This window comes from Lithobates pipiens, unplaced genomic scaffold (assembly GCF_037356315.1).
Source record: "Lithobates pipiens isolate NorthernLeopardFrog02 unplaced genomic scaffold, aLitPip1_a1.2 Scaffold_18, whole genome shotgun sequence".
Lineage (NCBI taxonomy): Eukaryota > Metazoa > Chordata > Amphibia > Anura > Ranidae > Lithobates > Lithobates pipiens.
This window is the reverse complement of record NW_027507758.1, coordinates 302,460,957-302,485,705: the sequence shown is the minus strand read 5'-3', so window position 1 is coordinate 302,485,705 and position 24,749 is coordinate 302,460,957. Positions and strand designations below refer to the sequence as shown.

The 24,749-nt window shown below is 39.6% G+C and overlaps 1 protein-coding gene across 2 annotated transcripts in view; it reads left to right on the top strand.

Moving 5' to 3' along the window:
- GRIK2 (glutamate ionotropic receptor kainate type subunit 2) overlaps window positions 1–21,256 on the top strand; it is a 984,426-nt gene extending 963,170 nt beyond the window's left edge. Inside the window, exon 16 of one of the 2 annotated variants that reach the window (XM_077487191.1) lies at window positions 19,638–21,256. In XM_077487191.1, coding sequence (XP_077343317.1) covers window positions 19,638–19,802 — 165 coding nt within the window. In that variant the 3' untranslated portion in view covers window positions 19,803–21,256. The remainder of the gene's footprint in view (window positions 1–19,637) is intronic. The other variant, XM_077487190.1, reaches the window with a different exon arrangement.
- Window positions 21,257–24,749: the final 3,493 nt, after the last annotated feature.

The window sequence follows — 24,749 nt, the reverse complement described above, 5'->3', positions numbered from 1 at the left end:
CTTTGTGGCATTGATACATCCCAGTTAGAGGTATCAGTTGGAGGGTTTTGGGAAAAATGGATTGAGTTTTTAATTTGCTGGGTGCGATTTTGTTCCTCAAGTTTGGGGCCCTGCGGTAAGTGACAGATGGTCGGGCTGGGAGTTCAGTTTTTAGGTGGGGGTCCTGCTGTAGGATATTCCAGTGTTTTTTTAAAATTCTTTCCATAGTTTTATGTTCATTGTGAAAAGTGGTGATGAATCTACTAGAGAAATTCTGTGGGGGGCGGTCTGTTTTTGTTGCAGTTTTTTCTGAAAGACACTGTTTGAAAGCGTTTTCTATAAGGGGTGCAGGATAGTTTTTTTCTTTAAATTTAGTTTTCAAGGTGTTACTGGATTCGATATAGTCGATTTGTTTGGTGCAGTTTTGCCTTAGGCGCCAGAATTGTCCCTTTGGGATGTTTTTAATCCATTTTGGATAGTGACAGCTATTAAAGTGAAGGTAGGAGTTGCCCGCGGTTGGTTTTGTATAATTCTTTGAGATAATAGCATGACCTTCATGTCCCAGTTCTAGGTCTAAGAATGCTATGGTCTCGCAGTTGGTATTAGACGTGAAGGATAGGCCATAGGGGTTATTGTTACAATGTTGAACAAAGGGGGGGATTAAGTCAGCTGCTCCATCCCAGATGAGGATAAGGTCGTCTATGTATCTACCGAAAAAGATTATGTTTTCTGAAAAAGGATTATTTTTGTAGATGTAGTGGGACTCCCAGAAGCCCATCGCAAGGTTCGCATATGAGGGCGCAAAATTGGCGCCCATAGCTGTACCTTGGATCTGTTGGTAAAAGTCACCGTTGAAGGTAAAATAATTATGTGTCAAACAAAAATTAACGGCCTTTAGCACAAAGTCCGCTTGCCTCATATTCATTAGGGGGTCATTGATTAAGGAGTTTTCAATCGCTTTTAGGCCAAAGTCATGTGGGATGGAGGTATATAGTGAACTGACATCCAGGGAGAGCCAGGTATATGACGTTTCCCATCTGTAAGGGGCCAGGAGTTCTAGGAGGTGACGACCATCGCGGATATAGGATTGCAGTTGTGTCACCAAGGGCTGTAGGAATTGATCAATGTATAAACTGAAGCCTGTGGTGACACTATCCATAGCAGCCACAATTGGTCGGCCAGGAGGGTGGTGGAGATTTTTGTGTACTTTGGGTAGATGGTAGAAGTAGGGGATTTGGTAGAAATTTTTTTGTAGGAAGGCGGCTTCTGTTTTTGTAAGGATCCCTTCTTGGAGGGCAAATTTGGTTAAAGCCTCGGCTTCATTTGCAAAAATATTGGTTGGGTCATAGGTCAGTTTTTTGTAGGTAGAATCATCAGCAAGGAGGCGGAGAGACTCCGCCACATAGTCGGATCGGTCTAGGAGGACTATTCCGCCCCCTTTGTCGGCAGGCTTGATTACTAGGTCTTCTTTATGTATTAGCTTGTTTAAGGCTAAAATTTCGGAGCGGGTTAGATTGTTTTTATATTTTTGATTTTTTGGGGATTTTGAAGTGGTGGTACATAGTTTGATTATGTCCGCATAGACTACTCGATAAAAACTTTCAATGTATGGGCCTTTAGAATGAGTGGGAAAAAATATTGATTTAGGTTTCAGTGATGTATGGATAATGGGGGGGGATGAGATAAGATGTTGGGTGAGTAATTGTGACGTCATTTCATCGTCATTAGAGATTTCTAGAGTGTCGATGTCGATAAAAGATGAGTTGGAGATGGATCCTGTATGGTCATGGAGTGGGGATGTGATCAGTGGGGCGGGTAGTTCTTTAGTCTCTTTTGAGTTTTTTTCTTGTTTTATGTGGAAGTGTCTTTTTAGAGTCAACGTACGTACGTAATTGTTCAGATCTTTAAAGATGGTGAAAGGGTTGGGTCTATTTATAGGTGCGAAATTTAAGCCCCGACTGAGTAATGAGATATCAGCGGGTGATGGGTTGTATGAGGATAGATTAAAGATTTTTACAGTTTTTGGTGTTTTAATATGTTTGCGTAAGTTGGTCTTTCGTCCTCCTCTACAGCCTCTTCTGTGAGTTTTCTTTTTCTGGGGTTTGGGGTTGGAGGAGGACTTTTCACTAAAAAAGGCGATGATATAATCTGGTTTACTATGGGGGGGGGGGGGGGGGGTATGGTTTCTGGGTTGTGGTTTATTTGTACGGGGGTGATTGGGGATTCTACCATGGTAGAGTTTATTGTATTGGAGGTGGTAGGGGTTGGCTGGGAGCTCTTCTCATTCTTATTGTAAGGGCTACTGTTTATGTTTTTATTTTTATTTTTATTTGTGTTTTTGTTGTTTCCCGAAGTAACAATTTGTGTTGTGTTGATTTTGTGGGGTTCCAATCTGAATTCTGGGGGCCCTGGAGATCTGTTATAAAACTGATTGAGAGATTTTATTTTTTCGTCCATTCTCACTCTGTTCTTATTTTCATCTTTATTCAGGTTTTTTGAACTCAGATGATATCGATGAGTGATAGGACCAAAAGGGTCAATGCTCATCAGTGCAGGGGGAGATTGTTTATACAGTTTCTTTGTGGTGGAATGACTAGTGTCATGTTGTATTTGGTTTCTTGGTTTGAGGGGAGGGAGATTCGGTGCAGGGATATCAAGATTTTGTGATCCGTGATCATTTTTTATTTTCCAAGAGAGGATGTGGTTTGTGTTGTAGTCGTCTAGGTCACGTTTGAATTTTCCTATTTTGGTGGTGATAAGGTCATCCTCTAGTTTTTTGGTGTTTCTCTTGAGGATGTCCAGCCATGATGCTGGGATTTTTTGTGAATGGCCTAATATTTCTTCCACAATTCTTTTTATCTGTAGGACCAATAGATTGTATTTGTCGGACCTGTGGGATACTAGTATCCCCATCCATTTAGTCGTACAGAATTCCGCTACCCCTACCCATTCTTTTTTTCCGGGGTCATCTAAGAACAGTGGAGGGGGTTTCTTAATGCGTAAACCTCTAGGGGCAATTTTTGTTTCAATATATTTTTCTAGGAAGAATTTATCCCACCATTGTACGTTAGTTGTGTGAATAGTTCTTTCCAGTTGTTTAAATTTGCCGCAAAGATTGTAACGGGCTTGCCCGTTGAGTTTTACTACAACGGAAAAATCTACAGGGGATAAATGTGCGTATAATTGGTCAAGTGTGGTGTATCTAAGGCTAGTTATGGTTGTAATGATATCCATAATAATACTTCAGATGGGTAGTATTTATAGCAAAAAAAACATTAGGAATGTCTATCGGTAATTGGTAACATATGGGTACTATTGAGCAATGTATGTTATAAAATACAATATACAAGACAATCCTTTTTCTCCTTTATCTACAGCAATCCAGGAGCTCAAGTTTCAGCTCTTTTAAGGTGGCAGCCCTGCATGCGGATCCATCCCCCCCTCCCCATCCCTTTTTCCCCTCCCCCTCTCCATGAACTAAAGAACATTTATTCCCTCCTTTTTTTGGTCTGGACAAAGTAGTGCATTCCCTGCACTCACCATATGTAACCTTATAGACTCCTTTTTTTCAAGTGGGAACCTAATATCTTTGATTTGCGCCAAATACTTGTCTTATTCTAGATTAGGGCCTGGTATTGATTGTAAAGAGGGTTTCCCTAAAAATCCATTCCTAAATCTTATGGTTGATGAAGGTCTGGTATGTATTTTAACTTTAACCCCATGCATAAAATAGATGGTGTGCCCCCCCCCCCCCAATATTTATTATTAGACATTTTGAGTGGGAATTCAGTGAAAAAAAAAAGTGTAGGATACCCCTAAAATCCACACATCTATATCTATCTATATTTAAACATTCTGCCCAGCAGGCCAGTAAAGGGGGGAAATGTATTATTTGGATATGTCCTTTGGTAAGATCTCATCAGTCAATTTGTTTAATAGGGAGTAACAGACCACAGTTTTCCAAGTGCACATAATTGACAAAAGAGTATGGTTCTCAGGTGTAAATCTAAAGTATTTCTAGTAGAATCAGATGTTATGGACCTTGTAGTTTGAAGAAGTTATGATAACCTCCATAGTTATAATTTAATTTGTTTTGTTGAGTCAAACATTGATTGGGGGGGGGGGGTAATTTATTTCCAATATAATGAGATTCAGGCTGGAAGTGCATTCAAGAGATCCATCAAGAATGATTGTTTTGTTGGTAAGGATGTGAGATAGAGGAGGTCATATCCCAGATGAATATTTACATTTTCTTCACCTGATTCCAAAATCTGTATAATATCTGTAAAATACAGAATACATAAAACCATCATTCTGCAGGCATCTCAAAGAAAGGGTAAGCACTGTGGGAGATTTTGTGCAGGGTTCTAGGGATCCTGTTCTAGTTGACACAATCTTCAAATCCTGTTTATTGGAATTTGCTAGAAATAGATGCTATATGGATAAGCCATATTATCTGCTAGGCTTGTTCATCTGAAAAAGTAGTCATCAGATCTGTCTCCTATTTTGAAAGGTATGGTGGATGAATTGATTTGGAGGGTGGAAAACATCATATACCGTAGGATTTGGAAAGTTCATTTTGGACAAGAGAGGAATCTGCATACAAGTCTTTAAATGCAGTCAGAGCTGATAGAGGGAGATGTCTTCCCCATGCTTCATAGATTTGTAAGGACCTCCAAAGCAGCATGGGAGGATCAGCTTTCATTGGACATTGTTTAATCAATCTATAATCGTTGTATTAAGGGAGTGTATCAAATAAAACTCCCCACTGTTAAAAAGAAACTGAAATGCTTTGTGTAAACTTCCTGGGGGGGGGGGGGGGGGACTTGAGATTTCTGATAATGGAGGTCGGTCATGAACAAAGTCACTCAGTATGGTCACTCAGTAAATGTTGTCAGAGTGGAAGAATTTGATAGTTACCTATCAATGAATGACTGTAGATTCCCCATGGAAGCTCATCCTTAAGCCATGTCAGACACTCAAGGAGTATGTAAGTCAGCACTTGCTCAAGTTAAATCGATTGTTTATGTAAGCTGCCTGTACACCAGTCTCATATTCTGGTAATGTGCTCTGTTCTATGATGTTTGAGTGGGTAGGAAAATCCTAGCCCACCTTTTTGTTTGTGCAATGGCTTGAGAACATGATTCAGTTTGTGCCCATAAAAAGTTACTTAACATGTTTGGGAAATACCTTCAGGATCCAGACAGGAAGGGCTTAGAGAAAATAAATAAGTCTAGAGAGGACGTTCATCTCAAGGTTACCTTTCCTTCTAATTATTGAGAATGTATCTGAAGTCCAACTTCTAAGATCTGTCCAAGTTTTGTTAAGAGCTGGTAGCAGTTGGATGCAAAAAATTCCTTAATTGAGCGAATGTGTCATTTGCTCAGGTAAGTGATATGATGTTGGGCTCAACAACTTGGTGCCCAACTGACATTGTTCTGACAGCAAGTTGTATACCAGGATCATGGCTGCAGCTGCATCATGGTACCTTTTTTTCAGCAACTTATTGGCTTTCATGTAAAAGTGATAATTCTTTAGCATTCAAAAGGACCCATACTGCCATCAGAGGTGGTTCACAGGCTCTACCATTCCTCTTGGAAACCCAAGATCTTGGTAAGTGATTGAGATGGCTACCAAGAGAGGTGATGGAGGAGCATCCACTTCCTGGTCTCTCCTATGGCAATTAAAGCCAGAAGTGATGAGGATTTCATCACTTCCAGTTTCAAAGCTGTCATTCTCTGGCTGTTACAGCATGGAAAGCATCCGATCAAAAATGATCTGTTATTGATCAGCTGTTTTTTAAGTGCAGGGGAGGGATCAGGGATCCCTGATGTCTCCATAAAGAATACCTGTCTCTATAAATAATATACCTCCTTGTTAAAGCTATAAAGTTAAATGATAACAAAAAAAAGTAAAACTTAAAAAAAAAAGCAAAAAAAAAAAAAACTTTAAATTAAATAAAAATAATAGACCAAAAAAATATTAAAGAGCACACACACAAATGCAAAGACAAATGTGTGTGTAAGTCCGGCACATGTATGTAAATAGTGATTGAGTTACACATGTGAGGACTCATTGTGAAAGATTACAATTTAGGTTTTCTGATTTTTGACAGATTACTGTAGTCTCAGAATTCAGTAAGGAGATTAGGGAGAGTGGTGGTCAGGTATCTACTTGTTAGTTGAGGTAGAGATATGTAGTTATCTCTGACTTAACACAAACATTATTCTCTGTCTTTATCTTGTAATAGGCTTTCCTCATTGAGTCATATATCCCAGGTGACTGGTGCATGACCTGAAAGTATGTAAGAATCAATGGAAGCCAGCTGGTAAGGGGCAGGTTGTTTATGCAGGAAATTGGTTAGAGACATTGAGAGACCAAGCAGGATTTACCCTGCAGCAAACCTGAGAAATTTGGCTGCTGAGGTCCAGCTGCAGAAACATGTGGCAGTACTGAAGCATTAAAAATAGGCCAGGAGAGGTGACAATATCTAGTAATGGTGGTAGGTATACATTTTTGGGAGAGACACACTTTAAAAAATTACAGTATTAACAGCAGGGATTTTGCAGTTAATGGTATTCCAAAACTAGTTCATATGAATGAAAACGAGCTGGTTCAAGCTGCCATCACAATATCTCCTGCTGCATTGAAAGTCCTTAATCCATCACAATATTTCCTGCTGCATTGAAAGTCCTCCGAAGTGCAAGCCAAAAGCTCCAGTACCTACTGCCATAGGTAGCCTGTACACTCAGAAGTCCATGGGGTCCTCCCTTCTGAGATTGTCTGCATCAGTTTGGGACCCTTTGTAGTCAGCAACCACGTGGTTCTGGTGCTGACTGTGAATTCTGCCTGCTATGTGCCAAAAACATTTTTACGGGTAGCTCCTAATTTCATGGATCAGAGGATCGAAAGCACATTGGTCATCAAATTAGATACTGAGATCATCATGCAGTGACGCGCAGAGTTCCTTATACAGCACCTCTTCATTGTACTGCATTTGGACACTTCTGGAATAATAGCAGTAGATTGAATATTTTACCCTTGTGTTACGGATCCAAAAGAATGGCTAGTGATTTATTTTTTTCCCTTTGAAGCCTTGAAAGCCTGGAATCCTTGCACAGGCATTTGAACACAAAAGGCCCCCTTTACCAAAAATTGCCTGGGGCAGTGGACCTTCAGTCCTCTGTGTTTCAGAGAAGAACACTGCCCTCAACAATCTCACCCTACTCACATACCAGCAAAATTGGGAGGGGTTAAATCTTCCCTTTGAATGCTTTCATATTTCCTCTTCTTTCTCATTAGAAGCACCCCAATGTTTCTCCTAGTTCATATCATTCTCATCAGTCTCCTACTGCCTCTGCCTCACAGGAATAAAGGCAGTGGGAAAAGTAACTTCTGGCTATCCTCTTCTTCCTGCTGCTGTCCTTTCAGTGCCCAGAGCCTGTTCTCATACCATAACTGCACAGGTACTGATTAATGACATGCTGCTGATGTAGCCCCTTGGAAGACAGGGTACTTAATTATCAACTGCTGAACCACGAGGCCAAAGACATGTACCAAACAAGGTGCATATGAAAATTTTACCTGATGATTGGTGGCCATTGCCTGGCAAAGATGTCATAGGATCATCCACCTCTTGGCATGGACCTGTAAAGCTGAGAGAAGCATTGGCCCAGTGTGCTTTCTACTTTCTATTGAATTTGTTCTGGGGTGATTACTGGTTCTCAATAGTCAAAGGCTAAGTTGAGGCCAATGATTAGAATGGGTACACGTGACTGTGTCTTGTACAAATGTACAAGACACATTGTGGCACCCCATTCTTCAACAGTGTGCCCCATACTGCATTACCTTCAGGTGCCAACAGATTGACCCATTGTGCCATAAAGGTTATGTAGCTTCTCTGCCCATGCTTATTGGACCCTATGTCTGTGGTCATGTGTACCCTGCTGCTGACAATAAGGTCCTGTGACACAGACAGATTACATTTTACATGCAGCTGGAGGGCAGGGATGGCATCCTGGCAGGGATGGCATCCTGGGCAAAATATTGGGAACTGGGTAACTTTCACTGTGGTGTAGCACAGGTCATAAATGCATTAAAGTGAGTTGATTTCATGAGTGGGAAGTGGCTGCAAATGTATTCATTTTAACAAGCTGGCATTAAAATTCATGAGTGGCATGAAATGACTCAGGAAGAGACAACTGCCTTAGGGAGCATGCTGCTGAAGACAGTGGGGCAAGTATAGGAGAATTCTCCAAAGGATTAAGGCTTTAGTTGACCCTACTCAGCATGATCCCTATCACCCTCTTTCCTGCATCTTAAAGTATATGTGAATCCTCACTTTGTAAAACAACCCATTTAGTTGAAAACACAATATGAATATCTTTGCAGGGGGGTTGCACATGCCTAATTATTGAAGGAGAGCAGCCAGCTCCCAGCACAACCAGAAACTGACCATGATGTGCTCTTATGCCTACTGTGGTAAATTTTTAATAGGAAAGAAGAAAGAGTGGCAGGATCGCCAGGAATTTCACACAAAGGAAGCAATGTATATATAACAGGATACTTTCCATACAAGTACGTGGTACAGCAGGTACATATTACAGCAAAATTAAATTTTGGGGTAACATATTCTTTAAGCTTTTGACACCTCTTGCGAGACTTGCCTCCATGTCACTGTTGATTGTAGAAGATGCTGTAGAAGAATCTGGGGGTAGGGGAGAGATATGGAGAGAAATGAGGAGTAGGAGGATTGTGGGCCTTTTTTTGCCAAATTTTCTCATTGAGTTGCTGCTCTACTGAGCTCGGTGGTGTAGAGCTATGTGTGTCCTGATATATGGTAAGTATTTCGGGCCTTTTTTGAATATTGTTATCACATTAGCTTTCTGCCAGTTCACTGGTACCATTCCAGCTAGTAAGCTGTCCTTATAGATTAGGAATAGTGGTCTAGCTATAACCTGGCTAAATTCTATGAAGAATGCCGGGTGTAATCCATCTGGCCCTGCTGATTCATTTTCATTACATTTTTCAAGTCTTTTAAGAACACTAGCTCTATTAGCCACAAGGGTACACTCCTTTCTGTGTTGCTAACACTATCACCTTGTCTATTATACCACTCATTTTTCATTTTAGTGAATACTGAAGAAAACAAACGTATTCAATACATTTGCCCTCTCCTTGTCACTTTTAGCCAACTTTCCGTGACCTCTCCTTTATGGGGCAATATGCTCTGACTTTGCCTTTTTACTATTTATATATAAAAAAAATGGGGGGTTCTTTTTACTCTTCTCTGTAATGTTTCTCTTGTTTTTGAGGCCCTGATCATGCTCTTACATTGTTTACTACATTCTTTACATTGATGGAATGTTGATGGTGTCCCTTTTGGCCTTACATTTTTTAGAGGACATTTTTTTCTCTTAAATGTGCATTTTTTTAGGCAATTTTCACACTGGGGCATTGCGGGCACTGGCGGTAAAACGGCGCTAAATTTAGCGGTGCTTTACCGTCATTTTAGCGGCGCTATTCAGACGCTAGTGGGGCAGTTTTAACGGCCGAAATAGGGTTAAAACTGTCTGGAAAGCGCCGCTGCATTGTTTTTCATTGGGAACGGGCGCTTTAGGTGTGGTAAATACAGCGCTCCAAAGATGCGGCTTGCAGGACTTTTTTGACCGCCCTGCAAGCACACCGCTCCAGTGTGAAAGACCATTTTTTCGGCGTAGGAGGTTATCCTTAAAATCCATACCAGACCTAAGGGCCTGGTGTTCAGTACCCTGTATCTGAGAACCAGCGCGATATGATCGCGCTGGAAACATTCTCGCGGGCAGGTGTTGTAGTTGCTGTTGCGTTGTAGTTGGTCCGTCGGACCAGCATACAGACAGGAACTGGGTCCAGCGGACTTTCGGTGGAAAGATTTAAAACATGTTTTATTTCTAGGTCCGCCTGACTTTGGGGAAGAAAATGTCCGCTGCAGCCCACACACGCTCGAATTGTCCAACAGAAAGTCTGATCGTGTTTACGCGGCATTAGTGCCACCCATCAGTGTCCATCAGTTCCGCCTATCAGTGCTCATCATTGCCACCCACAAATAGAGCTTTCTTTTGGTGGTATTTGATCACCTATGGGTTTTTTATTTTTTGCGCTATAATTGAAAAAATGCATTTTCTTTGTTTCTGTGATAAAATCATGTAAATTATTAATTTTTCTTCATAAATTTTGGCCATAATTTATACTGCTACATATCTTTGGTAAAAATAACCCAAATTAGTGTATATTATTTGGTCTTTGTGAAAGTTAGAGAGTCTACAAGCTATGGTGCAAATCATACAAAATTGATCACATCTGATATACTGGTGGCCTTTTTCACAGCCACAGAGAGGCCCAACATGCAGGGAGCACCGTCACGTGTTCTAGGAGCACAAATTACACATCTAAATTGTTGACTACCTATTACACTTTTGAAGGCCCTGGAGCACCAGGACAATGACATGTGGCACTGATGTGTCACTGATGACAGATGGCACTGATACGTGGCACTGATGACAGATGCCACTAATATGGGGCACTGATGACACGTGACAGTGATTACAGATGGCACTAATATGTGGCACTGATGAAGTGGCACTGATGACAGATAGCACTAATACGTGGCACTGATGACAGATGGCACTAATATGTGGCACCGATGACACGTGACACTGATGGCAGATGACACTGATACGTGGCATTGATGACATGTGACAATGATAACAGATGGCACGTGACACTGACAGGTGGCACTGATGACAAATGGCACTGATGCGTGGCACTGATGACAGATGGCACTAATATGTGGCACTGATGACACGTGACACTGATATGGCACTGATGACAGATGGCACTATGTAGCACTGATGTGGCACTGATGAGAGATGGCACTTATACGTGGCACTGATCGTAGGTGGCACTTAAACATAGCACTGATGACAGATGACACTGGGGACAAATGGCACTGGGGACAAATGGCACTGACAACAGATGGCACTGGGGACAGATGGCACTGACAGGTGGCACTGGGGACAGATGGCACTAACAAGGGGCACTGGGAACAGGTGGCACTGGGGGAAGATGGCAGTGGGGGCAGATGGCAGTTTATTTTACTTTTTTTTGTAACTTAGGGCCGCTGCAGCCATTTATCTCTCCCTCCTCACACGCTGGCTCTGTGTGAGGAGGGAGAGCGGCGCTGAGAGATGATCTTATATGTTTACATATGAGATCATCTCTCATTGGACACGCCGATTGAGCTGTAAACAGCTTCTGTGATTGGCCGTTTACAGCGATCTGTGATTGGTTATGTCCAAGGGACACGGCCAGCACAGAACTTCCCCGATGAACGCCCTCAGGGGAGTGTATTGCGGAAGTAAATAGGAGGGCGCCCAGGGACACCCTCCCGGCAGGTAGGAAGTGGTTAAACAATCAACTGTGCAGCTCTTAAAACTAAGCACACTAAAGTGCATATATAGTGAAAATATATAAGTATTCTGATGATACCACAAATATAACTTCATATGTGAAGCCAATACAGGTTTAGACTTAGTTCTTTTAAATATGTATTGCCCATTGGAAAACATTAATTAATGCAATTAATTAAAATGTTATTTTAATTATTTTAATGTTAAATGTTTCCCATGTAATGTCATGAAGTTTGGAGCAGAGTTTGGTAGTATCTCTCTTGAAAACTTAAAAAATATGTCCTTTGCTTGGGTCTGCATTTCCAATGGTTTACAGTGATCATAATTGCCCTGGGATCGCTGTTTCCTAAATGATACCTTACTACTACATCCACTATGAGATTTGTTGGGTCTTTAAACTGTGAACATAAGAGGTCACCCTAAGGGCCGGTTCACACAGCGAGGCGATGCGAGGCGACACGGCTCGCCTCGCCTCGCTCCCGCAAGTCGCCCCCGTTCTGTACAATGGAACTGTTCTGAGAGGAGCGACTCGAGTCGCTCCGACTCAGAAAAAAGGTTCCTGTACTACTTCGGGGCGACTTCGGGGGCGACTTGCATTGACTTCTATACAGAAGTCCTCTGCAAGTCGCCGCTGAGGTCCCCGCAGGTCGCGGCGAGGCAAGTCGGAGACGCCTCGCCGCGCCTCGCTGTGTGAACCGGCCCTTAACTGACTGTAAGATTGCCTGGTTCGTGAACCTCAAACATGGAGGTTTCTCTCTGAACCCATGGTTGCATCAAACCTGAACTTTTTTCCTAGTTTTCACTTTAGTCTAAACTAGTTTAGGACTGCACACAGGCTTTTTGTCTGAATGCTGAATGTTTAGGGTGTTTGGTATGCACGAATGTGACACCTTCTGATTGTCATTGGTTGATAAGGAAGCAGTGGCTATGTCCTTATCAACCACTGACACCATCCAGCAAATTCACTTGCATTGGAAAGGAATCACTGGGTATGTAAGCAAATGGGTGGGGAAGGAAGTGTTACATCATTGTCTAAATATGGCCACATGGTCATATCTGGGCAGTATCATTGCCATCACCATATTTGGGCAATTCTGACGCTGCTATCCCCACCTTTTCATTTATATAGCTGATGACAGTTCAGGGAGCTTATATTTGGCTAGTGTTACAGTAGGGATCAGTTGCATGTGCCCGGTTGTTGCTTTTTTTGTTTTTCAGAGGCGTGCATCATGATTGACGATGGAATTACACAGTGGGAAATTTTGAGTGTGTTTATTTTTTAACCATTTCAAAACTGGGCACTTTCATCCCCTTCCTGCCCAGACCAATTTTCAGCTTGTCGAACCTTGAATGACAATTGCTTGGTCATGTAACACTGTACCCATATGAAATGTTTATTATTTTTTTTCACACAAATAGAGCTTTCTTTTGGTGCATTTTCATTACCACTGTTTTTATTTTTTGCTAAACAAATGAAAGACAGATAATTTAAAAAAAAAGTGATGGCCACTGACAGGCAGCACTGGTTGGCAACATTGATGGGCACAGATTAGCAGCGCTTGTGGGCACAGATTGGCAGCACTTTTGGGTTGTGTTGAGGCTGCACTAATCATCAGTGACCTTATTATAAGGTGCCCTTATTATCAGTTGCTATGATTGGCTCTTTACCCTGATCTGTGATCAGCCATGTCCCAAGGACACAGTGATCACAGATCCATGCTGATGCACACCGCAGGGGGCACACAGGAAGCACGGTCGTGGAAGGACATTCCTGGACACCCTCCTGGCAATGTGAGCCTGTGCTGTAGCTGTATTTTGTCTTTAGCATGGGTGGGAAGTGGTTAAAGTGATTGTAAAGGCTTGTTTTAAAAAATAAAATAACAAACATGTTATACTTTCTCCTCCTCCTGTGCAGTTGGTATTTCACAGAACAGCCTGGATCCTCCTCTTCTCAGATCCTTCTTTGCTGCTCCTAGTCAATCCCTCTTTTGAGTGCCCCTCAGCCAGCAGCTTACTACAGGGTCACCCAAGCTGAGTCAGAGCTCCGTTTATCCATTCAGACATGGAGCCCTGGCCCCACCCCTCTGTCCCCTGATTGGCTGACTGACTTTGCTTGACAGCTGTGGGAGCCAATAGCACTGCTGCTCTGTCTCAAGAAATCAGGAGGAGTGTACTGGATGGCTGAGGAAATCATGGACATCACTGGAGAGAGAAGGAGCTCATATTGGTAATTGGGGGTTGCTGGGGGGTGTTCTACACACAGAAGGTTTTTTATCAATGTATAGAATGCATTAAGATAAAAAAACCTTCTGCCTTCACAACTCCTTTAAGAACCCTCAGTCAGGTCCTATACTTCCTACATGTATTATCATGCTGGTAAATAGTTCTGTAAAAAAACTCCATGACTAAATTTAAGAGAAAACCAATCTAACTTTGCTTTCAAAAGCTTGATCTAACCCTCCATATTGGTCAAACAATGCTGTTAATCAAAACTTAACTTAAACCAAATTTTACATACATGTATTTAACTTTTTGTACTATTCTAGTAGTTGTGCAGTACAGTAGTTCATCATGTGAAGTTTTATTCTTTTTCAGAATAAATGTCACCTGTTACTTAAACTGTTTATTCACCTTGGAACCTTGGAACTTTTTTTAAAGTAATTTGCCAGAAATTCTGTCAATGCGTTGTCGATTATTTTGTTAAAATTTTGTTTCAGATGCTAGTTATACAAGGCTAGATTGAAAACCTCCAGCTGTGTAGCACATCATTCAAATTCCCAGAAAGAGTAGCCCTGTAGAGAAAGAAACTTATTAGGAAATAGATCCACAGGAGGGCTTGCTATGCATTCAAGGCTAACTTCAGTCAAGATAGAAAGCATTTTGATTGATGTATACTAGAAAATGTGAAAACATTGACCTCTAACATAAGCTATAAGATGCAAGATTACTGCCATTATTGCTTTAAGACATTTTAACAAGGTTTCAAACAATATCTGACGTGCAGCGCTAGAGGTAATAAACTTCTGAACAAACCTTGCACTTTCATTTTGAGTTTCGTAAGTGTCTCTCGCAGAAACAGTATCAAAGGGTAAAATAAAAGATTAAATTCATTTAAAGCAAATGAATACAATTTTCTTTTTTCCTTCAACGTTAAAAGCCAATATAATTTCTGTTAAATCACATATCTGGATTAGCCCTTTTCTGTTCTCTTGAGTTATAATAAATTGACACTTTTTAGATGCAATATTTCAAATATAATGTCACCATTGGTACATTATTTAGCCACATATAAATTCTTAATATGATTGTTGTCCTACTAGGTGGAAAATTACTCAGAGGCATGGAAAGTTTATAACAAGGTTTCAAGGTGTTTAGTGACACATTATTTAAGGCTGCAAGAATCTGCAGAAATAGATTTCACAGCCTTCAGGTATAAAAAAGAAACTGTTAAGATACAACATCCAGTAAAAATATAGTTTTGTGGTAGCTAAACAAACTGTAGAAAAAACAAAATCAGCTTTCAAGTATAAAAAATAAACTGTTAAGTTAGAACATCCATCAAATATATATATCTGTGGTAGCTAAACAAACTAGAAAACACAAAACCATATGCTAAAATTTTCAAGATACATACAATTTCAAATAAACTGTATGCAATGTATAATAACCAAAATTAAAAAGAAATCAAACCTAGAATATGAGGTCCAGTTGTGGGCACCACATTGTTAAAATTGCAAAAGTTCAGGCGAGGGTTCAGAGGTAAGCAGCTAAATGAATTAATAAATGGAAAATCTTACATAAACAAAGGATAAGGGAATATCATTTTTACATGGAAAAAAAAAAGACAGTTGTTTTTATGGATTGAAGAAGGGGTCTTTGGTAAGAGTGATTAAGCTTTGAAGAATTTGACCAAGAGCAAGAGTAAACATACTGCAATAGTTTTCTTCAAAAAAATATCTAGAGTTGAAATGACTAAGAATGCAATATTTTGATCCAGGAAAAATAGCGAACCAACCTCAGGGAAGAGATTTACTTTCTCCTGCATAGCAAAATTGGCAACAGCCACAGGGGTTTTTGTTATATCCTTCCTATGGTCCAAGGCTGCAAGAGCTGGGAGAGGTCCAGTTTCGGTCCCTCTACGGATATTTCCTCTTACCTGTCCTGGTGACAGATAAGGGTAGACAGACTGGCATTGTACATTTGTATAGCAAGTGTTAACAGAGCAAAGGGGTTGAATAGGTATGGATTGGTGATTTTAACACTATCTAATGGGATAATGTGGATTGGCTGCATTTAATTCAGAGGGATGTTAGATTTAACGGCATAGTGTTTTGGAAGGCTGTGGATTTTAGTCCTGCAAAGGAGGAGCAGCTTTAGGTAAAAATATGATATGGCATGGAACTTTAGCAGCAGAAGCTGGGCTGTGTTTTTTTACTTTGGATATGCAAAGGGGTATTGAGTGGACAATTTTTTATAATTATCTGTCAACATTTAAATTTACAGTATATGTCCTTAAAATGTTGTAAACTCACCACCCTTAACAAATGGGTGGCTATAAGTTATCGCACTTTAAGATTACTTTTAGAACTATTAGGCCAAAAACTATAGGGCCACGTGAGCAGGCACGTGGATTTTACACTGAGTTTTGAAGGCTCTGTCAATGGACAGATGTTTTTCTTTCCACTGTGCAAGAATTTATTGATCTTAGCTGTTCTGTCATCTTTTAAAGATGTTGGTCCAGATTTTTTTTTCTTTTAGTTTTGGCTAGTTGAGAAGGATAAGAACCCACATCAGTTTTGGCTGTGGTCTGAGGCTCCATTAGAGAGATTTATTTTCATGTACTGTAACACTGATATTGGTTTCATTAAGCTAGAAGTGACGATAAATCTGCAAAAGGGACTGAGACAGCAATAAAAGTCTTGAGAGGGCAGATTGATAGTTCTGGACTACCACATGTTTTCTTATTATAGTCCAACAGTGGGAAGATCTTACAGTCTGTGGTATTGGAGGGCTTCCATGGTTGCCTTGGGCTGTGAAACAGGCCAAGGTTGTTAAGCGATAAAATGCCATACAGTAATGTTTAAATCTACATACAAGTTTATTCCAGTGTAATATCTGACGGAAGAAAGACAAAACATTTTGGAGACTGAAGCCTCACCTCCTCATTGAAGCATGAGACTGTTCTAAACAGCTGCTGACATAAAACCTACCAGACTAAAAGTTTCCTATAATAATAAATATTTTTAATATTATTGAGTATGATACATTATTTCATATTTATCAAACCCAGATGAAGGGGTGCACTTATACTTGCACTTTAACAGCACTATGTGACATGTCAGTTCTAAATGTCAGATCAGAATCCTTGATAGTGGCATACACTTGTAAATGAAAAGTGCTGCGCTAATAAATATTTTTTTTAATTAACATAAACTCAATGTCCACTCATGCAAAAAGTCCTCATTGGTGCACTAGCTAAATAAATAGATGTTCAAAGGAATCCAACTGGTGAACCCAAACTAAACAGAATCCAGATAGTGAACCCACACTGAATAAAATCACCACCAAAGGCCACAAATGCAGGCTCACCAGAAATCAATGACTCTCTTACAACAAAGAAGTCATAGACAGCACACTGTATCAATGATCATGTATTAGCTGAATCTTCAACTCAGTTTCTATTATATGATAGTTAAAAAAATATATAAATGTCACTAATACCTCAGTCTCTATATCTCCCAACACATTTAGAACAAAGATAGGAAACAGAAGCTCCATGTAGTGTGAATCACATATGATAAATTTATTAAAACTTGAAAATGCACCTACATCAGGAGAACAAATTATTGCGCATTGAAAAAATTATCAGAACCGGCAACATGATTAGCCCCCGAGTTATTTTTGGTAGCGCAATGAAGTCAGCATGAGGCTCCCCCCCACATGTTTCATCAACTGTGATGTCTTCCAGGTCATGAATGTCATATCAGAACCCTCAACAGTGGCATACACTTGAAAGTAAAGCTGTCATGGGAAATATATGGAGCCAACCATTGCTGAACTTCTAAAGACTCAGTTTGTCAAGCTGTTATTCTAAAACTCTTTAATGTTTTCTAAGTCTCTGACTCAGAGCAAGTGTGCAGATCAGATGAATCAGAGAAATACCAGTTGTCCTAATCTGCCAACTTCTGGTTCAGTAACTCTAAGCCCCTGTACACACGGTCGGAGATTTCGACAACCAAATCCATCGGATTTTGTCCGTCAGATTTTGTCTGTCGGATCTTGTCCGAAACTGTTGCATACACACGGTCGGACAAAGTTGTCCGAAAATCCGATCTTTCAGAATGTGATGACGTAATTTCATTATGATGGGACTACGTTCTGGCTAGTAGCCAATAGCTTTGATGTAGGAATTTGATCTGAGCATGCGTGGCACTTTGTCCGATCGGAATTCTCTACACATGATTGGAGTATGTCTGATTGGAGCATTTTGTCTGAAAATATTTCCGGCAAATTGGAAAAGTTGGTCTGATGGATATTCCGACAGAGACAGTCCGATGCAGACCACACACAATCGGAATATCCGACAAAACGCTCCGATTGGACACATTCCGTCGGAATCTCCGATCGTGTGTACAAGGGCTTAGAGTGCACATGCTGAATATAATGAACCAGACCCTCACATGAATAGTGAGCCTGCAAAGCATATGGTAAACAAACGGCTTTTTCATCAGAACAACAACATTTGTTAAAATCCTTGCACAGTAGGTTGATCCCCCAGAAGGGATTGCTATTCTTTCTACAAAGGTGGAGTTACACTTAAACCACATAAATTATTATTTAAAAAAAAAATCTATCTCTTATTATCATATTATGTATATTTAGCAATGGTTAGTCTTGTAAATAGCGATGATTTTCTTAATATTTTCTTAAAAAAGTTACCTTATATTCATGCTGCTCGGGGCATTCCCATCTTACTTGTGGGCAGGCGACGCACACAAGCATAAACTTCTGGGATATGGTGCTGCTGTATAACCAGCATTCATCCTCCTTTCTTATGCATGCGCAGTAAGGACACCTAGCAGTGCAGGAAACTTCTCAGGTTGCCATCACAATGAGTGGCAACGTCAGAAGTACCCACCCCATTCTGTTGCCAACCAAAGTAAGCCTTAAATTTGCCTTAAATTGCATAATTTTCTGTAGGCAAATATCAAAATTTTTTAACACAGTCCTGCCCACCGACTCCTGGGAAATGATGATTCACATTTCCTGGGAGCACGGGCAAGGCAGGAAGTGATGCACTGCAGAGCACCGCGGAGCGCCGTGGAGCCGGAAGTGGCAGAAGCCACGACCTAGAAACAGGGCACTTGTGTTAAGTTAAAAAAAAAAATCTCTCCAAATGTTTTTTAGTAATAATAAAGGACTAGGGAAATGTAAAAAATATTTTTCAGGGTGAAACTTCACTTTAAGTACTGTCTCAGAATTAGGAGTATACTGCAAAACGAATGAATGTAGTCTGTGTCTTCCTGGTACATGTGTTTACAATTGGAATGACTGATTGACCTGCAGTGAATGTTTGGTGAATATCACAAACACAACAATCAAAAGTAAAGTAATGTACCTCATATCAAATTTTACTGTATGCCAGTCAGATGAAAGAATAATACATTTTGGTTATTTGCTATGGTTATTTCTCACTTTGCTCTTTGCCTCACCAAATATACCTGTTTAACTCTGGTATAAAAATTATTATACTTTTGGTTATAGAATTATATATTGCATTAAACATAGGCTGAATAACTACTGAATGGGAGCAGAGTTCACAACGTATAAAAGAAACAATTTCCCTAACAAATATGAAAATGTGCAAAGTACAAATGTTTTAGATGTAATTTCCATAGAACATGTCTCAAATGTATTTGCCCATAATGTGCATCACCAGGCACTACTTGGCAGATAAATAATTTTAGTGACAAGGTGAAATTTTCAATGAGCTCTCACAGCTTGATAAGTCATTTTAATTACTATGTGATGCATATTTAAGTGACAGCGGTTTGTTGGAAGCTTCAGGCAGAAACATGGTAAATTTGCAGGGTTGCTTAGCTGACATGCTGCGCCAAAAGAATAAATCTTTAATAGTTTATGTACCTCATATGAATTTCGCTTGCAAATTTCGCTTTAAACAAAAAAAAATATTTATGTTTGTGTTCACAGAGATCCTTCTGTAGTGCCATGGTGGAGGAATTAAGGATGTCACTAAAATGCCAGCGACGACTGAAACATAAACCACAGCCTCCCGTAATAGTGAAAACAGAAGAAGTCATCAACATGCATACATTTAACGACAGAAGATTGCCAGGGAAAGAAACAATGGCATAGAGCTGGGTGTCAGGCATCCCCAAGCACAAACTGTCAGCTTTTTGTTTTCTTTTTCCAAACAACACTGCAAGAATGTTTCCTGTGGAAATATGCAACCTGTGCAAAATAAAAATGAGTTACCTCATGTCGCTGTGTCTATGAACTTAAGACTTATTACTCTGATTTATCAGCCAGACTAGAACTACAAGAGTCATGGATAAATCACAAACGTCTGCGGAGGTTGAACTTAATTTTTTTCTTTTTTTTTTAAGGGGTCCACCATTCTTATGAATGTAAACGTGTGTACGTTTTGTGGTTGCTTTACAAATAAGGTCCCCCCAAAAAATAAATACATAAAAGGTTATTTTTTAAAACTTACTTCATTCAAAGAAATACATTGAAAATAATAGTAAATGCCAGTAAATATTGAAGGAAGAAATCTCCTATAAACTGTATCAAAATGACTGTATGCTCTTTGCCTATCCATAGCAAAGATGACAGATGATTGGATGAAATATTGTTAAATGCCCAAATTCAAAATGGCAGAATTTTTTTTAAGCTGAATAGGCAACACAAAATCACAAGAATTGCATTATAATTCATGAATTTACACAAAAAACACTATGAGAAGATTCTTATCTGCTTTGTGGACTCTGTGTTTCACTGTCGTAAATAAAACAAAAATGTCAGTAAACAAGGCAATAATTGTATTGTTCAATTCAACCCAATGACGGCATTTCTGTGTGCAGAATGGTAGATTGACAAAAAGCTGTTATGTTGCTCAGAAGAATGTATCTCAATTGTGAATAACAAAGAGGGAAATTGTGTCTCTGGTGGAGAGGATCCAGCTTAGATGAAATGGATTTTTAACACATGTCCCTGTAACCATTTGAGCTCCACTGAGCCTCTGCAGTTCCTTCCAGCTGTGGAAAGTATATGGGCAACTTAGAAGAGCTTTCCACGTGGAGATGTAAATGGACTGCATTCATCAATACAGTCAGTGTTCAACAAACAAATTCCTTGAGCAATTTTTATTTAAAAAAAAAAGAAAAAATGTTCAGGTTTATTTGTGGAAATGCAAGATTTCTATAAAATAGTTTTTGTATGGAGATTTTTGTAATAATTTTTATCAACAAAATCCAAACATACGTCTTTTTCATCAGGGGTGTGATGCCAAGCATGAATGGTAGTGTGTATGAGCACCACCAACGTTTGGTGAGATTATTTTTATCAAATTCAAGTTCAATATAAAACAAAGAGAATTATTTTTAAGTTCAGTATTGCTATTTGCACTACCAGAACTGCTTCCCATGCTACACCCCTGATTTCCACTAAGCTACAAACATACTGTAATGAACAATTGTGTGTAAATGGTAAAACTACACAGTCTTCTTGACCACATTGTGATAACAGTTGAAGTGCACACAGTTTCCTGTTTAAATTCAATGCACAAAATAAACATAAGCAAAAACAAAGTGGAATTATCTATTTTATTTTCTATGACAAAATTAAACATTATATTGCATATTTTCCAAACACGCTGTGATGTTAGAACCAGAATAACATTCTAAAAAAATACAAAAAAGTAAAAGGATCCTGACAGTAAAGGCATGTTTATATTTGATGAATATGTTCTATTACTGGGTAGAAATAGTGGTTGGTATATTTTCTACTTCTATACTAATTTTAAACATTAAAATCATGAGTAACAAAATGGTTAATGAAGAACTCAAATCAAATACATTCTTTAGGACATTTATGTTTTATTCCAGTGATCTTTAAATTACTTTCAGCTCAATTGCTGCAATTGCCACTAGTCGAAAGCTGAAATCAGACTTCCGTGACTACTTGTTTTATATACTGTTGGCTTGGAGGGTGAGATTTATTTGGACTTCTATGTGAGAAAAAGCAAAGGTGAACTTCACCAGCATGGAGATACAGTAAAAAAGGCAGGAGAAGGCAGAGTGACATTTAACTGTAAAATGTATTAAGAAATCATTGGCATTAGTGAACAGGAAGTGCTGTATGTTCAATTCCTCTAAATTTATTTACACAATGTGATATTTCTGTACACAGCCCATTGCATTTTGGTTATATGTTGGCACCATCCATGGGAATAATTTTAAAAATTTTACTTCAAGTCCACACTAAGGTTAGGAATGAGTGAATGTGCTTGGGTTAGGTTCACAGATCATTCATTGAACCCATCATAAATTTCAAAAACAAACTGTGAACATAAATCCAAATTCACTGAAGTCTATTTTTAAGGCTAATAGACAGGGGAGTTTCGTGAAAGGGGATATAGAGCTTGGCCCTGCCCTGGAGGACATGTATCAATAAATAAATACATGAAAAAAAATATATATATATATATATATATATATATATATATATATATATATATATATATATATATATATACAGTCATGGCCGAAATTGTTGGCACCCCAGAATTTTTTCCAGAAAATCAAGTATTTCTCACAGAAAAATATTGCAGTAACACATGTTTTGCTATATACATGTTTATTCCCTTTGTGTGTATTGGAACAAAACAAAAAAGGGAGGAAAAAAAGTAAATTGGACATAATGTCACACAAAACTCCAAAATGGGCTGGTCAAAACGCTTGGCACCCTTAAATTAATATTTGGTCGCACACCCTTTGGAAAAAATAAATGAAATCATTTGCTTCCTATAACCATCAATAAGCTTCTTACACCTCTCACCTGAAATTTTGGGCCACTCTTCCTTTGTAAACTGCTCCAGGTCTCTCTTATTGGAAGGGTGCCTTTTCCCAAGAGCAATTTTAAGATCTCTCCACAGGTGTTCAATGGGTTTTAGATCTGGACTCATTGCTGGCCACTTTAGAACTCTCCAGCGCTTTGTTGCCATCCATTTCTGGGTGCTTTTTGATGTATGTTTTGGGTCATTGTCCTGGTGGAAGACCCAAGATCTCGGACGCAAACCCAGCTTTCTGACACTGGGCTCTACAGTGCGACCCAAAATCCTTTGGTAATCCTCAGATTTCATGATGCCTTGTACACATTCAAGGCACCCAGTGCCAGAGGCAGCAAAACAACCCCAAAACATCATTAAACCTCCACCATATTATACTGTAGGTACTGTGTTCTTTTCTTTGTAGGCCTCATTCTGTTTTCGGTAAACAGTAGAATGATGTGGTTTACCAAAAAGCTCTATCTTGGTCTCATCTGTCCATGAGACATTTTCCCAGAAGGATTTTGGCTTACTCAAGTACATTTTGGCAAACTGTAGTCTTGCTTTTTTATGTCTCTGTGTCAGCAATGGGGTCCTCCTGGGTGTCCTGCCATAACGTTTTCATTTCATTTAAATGTCGATGGATAGTTCGCGCTGACACTGATGCTCCCTGAGCCTGCAGAAAAGCTTGAATTTCTTTGGAACTTGTTTGGGGCTGCTTATCCACCATCCAGACTATCCTGTGTTGCAACCTTTCATAAATTTTTCTCTTCCGTCCACGCCCAGAGAGATTAACTACAGTGATAACGTTGCACACTGTGGACAAAGGCAAATCTAGATCTCTCGAGATGGACTTGAGAACTAAAATTGTGGAAAAATATCAACAATCTCAAGGTTACAAGACCTCAGACAGTTCTATTCTCCTCTTTCTGTTGTCCATGCTTAGTGTGGCATACACAGACACACAATGCAAAGAATAAGTCAACTTTTCTCCTTTTATCTGCTTTTAGGTGTGATTTTTTATATTGCCCACACCTGTTGCTTGCCCCAGGTGAGTTTAAAGGAGCATCACATGCTTGAAACAATCTTATTTATCCACAATTTTGAAAGGGTGCCAAGAATTTTGACCAGTCCATTTTTGGAATTTTGTGTGACATTATGTCCAATTTGCTTTTTTCCTCCCTTTTTTTGTTTTGTTCCAATACACACAAAGGGAATAAACATGTTTATAGCAAAACATGTATCATTGCAATACTTTTCTGTGAGAAATACTTGATTTTCTGGAAAAATTTCTGGAGTGCCAACAATTTTGGCCATGACTGTGTATTGTGTGTGTATATATATATATATATATATATATATATATATATATACATACAGTGTCTCACAAAAGTGAGTACACCCCTCACATTTTTGTAAATATTTTATTATATCTTTTCATTTGACAACACTGAAGAAATGACACTTTGCTACAATGTAAGTAAGTAGTGTAGTGAGTGTGCAACTTGTATAACAGTGTAAAGTTGCTGCCCCCTCAAAATAACTTAAAACACAGCCATTAAATGTCTAAACAGCTGGCCAAAAGTGTCAATATTTTGTGCGGCCACCATTATTTTCCAGCACTTCCTTAACCCTCTTGGGCATGGAGTTCACCAGAGCTTAATAGGTTGCCACTGGAGTCCTCTTCCACTCCTCCATGATGACATGACGGAGCTGGTGGATGTTAGAGACCTTGCACTCTTCCACCTTCCATTTGAGGAAGCCCCACAGTTGCTCAATAGGGTTTAGGTCTGGAGACATGCTTGGCCAGTCCACCACCTTTACCCTCAGCTTCTTTAGCAAGGTAGTGGTCATCTTGGAGGTGTGTTTGAGGTTGTTATCATGTTGGAATACTGCCCTGTGACCCAGTCTCCAAAGGGAGGGAATCATGTTCTGCTTTAGTATGTCACAGTACATGTTAGCATTCATAGTTCCCTCAATGAACTATAGCTCTCTAGTGTCGGCAGCACTCATGCAGCCCCAGGCCATGATACTCCCACCACCATGCTTGACTGTACTCCTCACCTCTTTGCCACCACACATGCTTGACACCATCTGAACTAAATACGTTTATCTTGGGCTCATCATGCCACGGAACATGGTTCCAGTATTCCATGTCCTCAGTCTGCCTGTCTTCAGCAAACTGTTTGCGGGCTTTCTTGTGCACCATCTTTAGAAGAGACTTCCTTCTGGGACTTCTGCAACAATGCTGGATG